The sequence below is a fragment of the Chlamydomonas reinhardtii genome, chromosome 5 (assembly GCF_000002595.2).
Source record: "Chlamydomonas reinhardtii strain CC-503 cw92 mt+ chromosome 5, whole genome shotgun sequence".
In the NCBI taxonomy this organism is placed as follows: domain Eukaryota; kingdom Viridiplantae; phylum Chlorophyta; class Chlorophyceae; order Chlamydomonadales; family Chlamydomonadaceae; genus Chlamydomonas; species Chlamydomonas reinhardtii.
Window position 1 is genome coordinate 332,372 of NC_057008.1, and position 2,578 is coordinate 334,949.

Below are 2,578 nucleotides of genomic sequence, written 5' to 3' on the forward strand. Positions count from 1 at the left end.
GGAGTGGAAGGTGGGGGTGCGGGGTGGGTGAGAGGGCGAGCGCGCGGGCGGGCACCCAGGGTCTATGAATCTGTTCCCAATGCGCGGGCGCGCGCGCACACACACACACACAGACGCAGACGCAGACACACGCCGTGCCCCATCCCCATTCACCACCCTCAGATCCCTCGTCACTTCCCACCCCTGTCGCCCTGCCTCCCTCCCTCTCACCCCCTGCCTCACCTCGCCGCCCTGCTTGAGCACGTCCTCGTCTTCCATGCCCGGCCGCTTGCGCACACGCAGGATCATGTGCTTGCCTGCAGGTGGTGGTGGTGGTGAGGGGTTACATTCATGATTAGTTAAGGAAGTGGTAGACGGTAAACCATCTTGCGGAACATCAAACGTTACCGACGGGGAGCGGCAAGGGCAGGGAAAGGGGTGCTTGAGAGGTGTGGTGGGGCCTGTGTGAATTCTCCCCTACCGCCTGCAACCTGGCCTGGGGCTTGAAAACGACTCACCCTCTGCCTCCCGCCTCGCCCCCTCCCTGCCCCCCCTTCCCTTCCCTCCCCTCCCCCACTCACCTGTGAAGCTGGAGATGAGGACCTGCGTGCTCACGGCCGGGTCCGACACGCCCACGGCCACGCCCTTGCCGCCGCCAGCCGCCACCACCGCCACCGCCCTCCCCTCCTCCTCTCCTTCCTCTCCCTCTCCCTCCTCCTCCTCTTCGTTGTCGTCGTCGTGCAGGGAGGTGCCGGTGCTGCCAGTCAGCTCGTACAGCTCGCGGGAGCGGCCGGGCGCCAGAGACAGCAGCCACAGCCCGGGGGCAGCCTGTGCGTGTGTGTGTGTGTGTGTGTGTGTGATGTGTGTGTATGTGTGTGTGTGAGTGTGTACGGTATGTGTGTGCGTGTGTGTGTGTGAGTTGTGCATGTGCGTGTGTGCTTATGTGTGTGTGTGTGTGTGTGTGTGTTAAAGAGCACAAGGAAAACATTACGCACAGGACAGTGTATGCGATGCAGAATTACGGCCGCGGATTACCTTCAGAGTATACTTACCGCAGCCGACCGACCTGCCGAGCCGAGACCATACTTACCCGAAGCACCTGTTACGCCCATCTAACTAACCTTGGGTGGGGATTAGTGTCCACACGATCCCAAGGGTGCAAGCCCATGCGAGTGTCCTAGAACGTTCCCAGTGTGTGTGTGTGTGTGTGTGTGTGTGTGTGTGTGTGTGTGTGTGTGTGTGTGTGTGTGTGTGTGTGTGTGTGTGTGTGTGTGTGTGTGTGTGTGTGTGTGTGTGTGCGTGTGTGTGTGTCCAAAGCGTGGGGCGTGGGTTGCAGAAGCACGGGACACGCGCATGTGCATCGTGGGGCGGAGGATGAGGGAGGGAAGGCCTGGACTACGCACCTGAGCCCTCAGCTCCCCGCCCAGATCTCAGGCACCCCAACACCCACCAACGCCTCACTAAGCGCCCGCGTATTATCGCTTGCAACTAACACCTCTGCCTGTGCTCCGCTCGTTTTCGTTGGTTTGGTTTAGTTTGGGCTGGTATTTACAACGCCCCCCTTGCTGCCCTCTCCTCCCCTCTTCCCTCCCTCTCCTTCCCTCTCCCCCTACCTTGAGTTGGAAGTAGGCCAGGTTGGCCATGACCAGCGTGTCCACACATACACATACACGCACGCACGCCCTGACACCCCCCTCTCAATCCCCCCTCTTCCCCGTCTCTCCCTCCCCCACCTTGAGTTGGAAGTAGGCCAGGTTGGCCATGACCAGCGTGTCCACCACGTGCGGCTGTGCGGGCGTGCCCAGGTGCAGCTGCAGGCCGCGGGGGGGAGTCTGGGGAGGGGTAGGGGTGGCGTGGGGGGTGCAGGCAGATGGGGAGGTGCACTGATTGATTGAGAAGAAGTGGAGGTGTGGACAGGCGCAGTGGTACAGCAGGCTCGGGATGGGCCAGGGGTGTTTAGGATGGCAACGGTTCAGAGTGGGCAGAGGGGGCTGGGAGTCTCTCAAGCGACGGAGAGAACCCCCAGTCGCTAACCCCCGCCCCCGTCGGACGTCGTCACTGAGTAACTGTAGTCCAATCCCTCCGCCCTGCATGCACGGCTGTCCCCACCTCCCCCCCCCCAAACCCCTCCCTGGCTCATTTGCATCGGGTTCGGGTTAGGTTTGGGCTGGTATCTGCAACCCCCCCCCCCACTCACCAGCCTGCCGCTGGCGGTCACGTCCACGCAGCTGCCTGTGAGCATGAGCGAGTCCAGCTCCCACTCGGCGTAGGCGGTCTGCAGGGGGCGGCAGGGGGTGGGGGAGGATTGGGGGGATTGGGGAGGAGGGGTTGGGGTGCTGGGTTAGTGGCGGCGTCAGGTATGTTCAGGTGTTCCGGGTTGGTGCTTGTCGTGGGATGGCGGGTTGAGGTTGCAAGGATGGTTGGAAAAGCGGTACCGGATGCACCGGGGGGGTGGGGGTGGCCTGCACCCTACCTACGCCCCCAAGCACCCCGTCACAATTAATCATGCAAGGAAACCCCACCCCTCCCCCGTCCCCTCCCCCTCCCCCCCACTTCTTAACTATACATGAATGTAACCCACCCCTCCCCCTCCACCCCC

The 2,578-nt window shown here is 62.5% G+C and overlaps 1 protein-coding gene across 2 annotated transcripts in view; it reads right to left on the bottom strand.

Annotated features, from left to right (window-relative positions):
• Positions 1-2,578, bottom strand: part of CHLRE_05g233303v5 (uncharacterized protein) — a 20,744-nt gene that overhangs the window by 3,907 nt on the left and 14,259 nt on the right. For both annotated transcript variants that reach the window (XM_043062172.1, XM_043062171.1), the window contains 4 exons: positions 2,177-2,254; positions 1,713-1,811; positions 561-807; positions 223-296 (listed from right to left, as the gene is read on the bottom strand). In XM_043062172.1, coding sequence (XP_042924540.1) covers positions 223-296; positions 561-807; positions 1,713-1,811; positions 2,177-2,254 — 498 coding nt within the window. The remainder of the gene's footprint in view (positions 1-222; positions 297-560; positions 808-1,712; positions 1,812-2,176; positions 2,255-2,578) is intronic.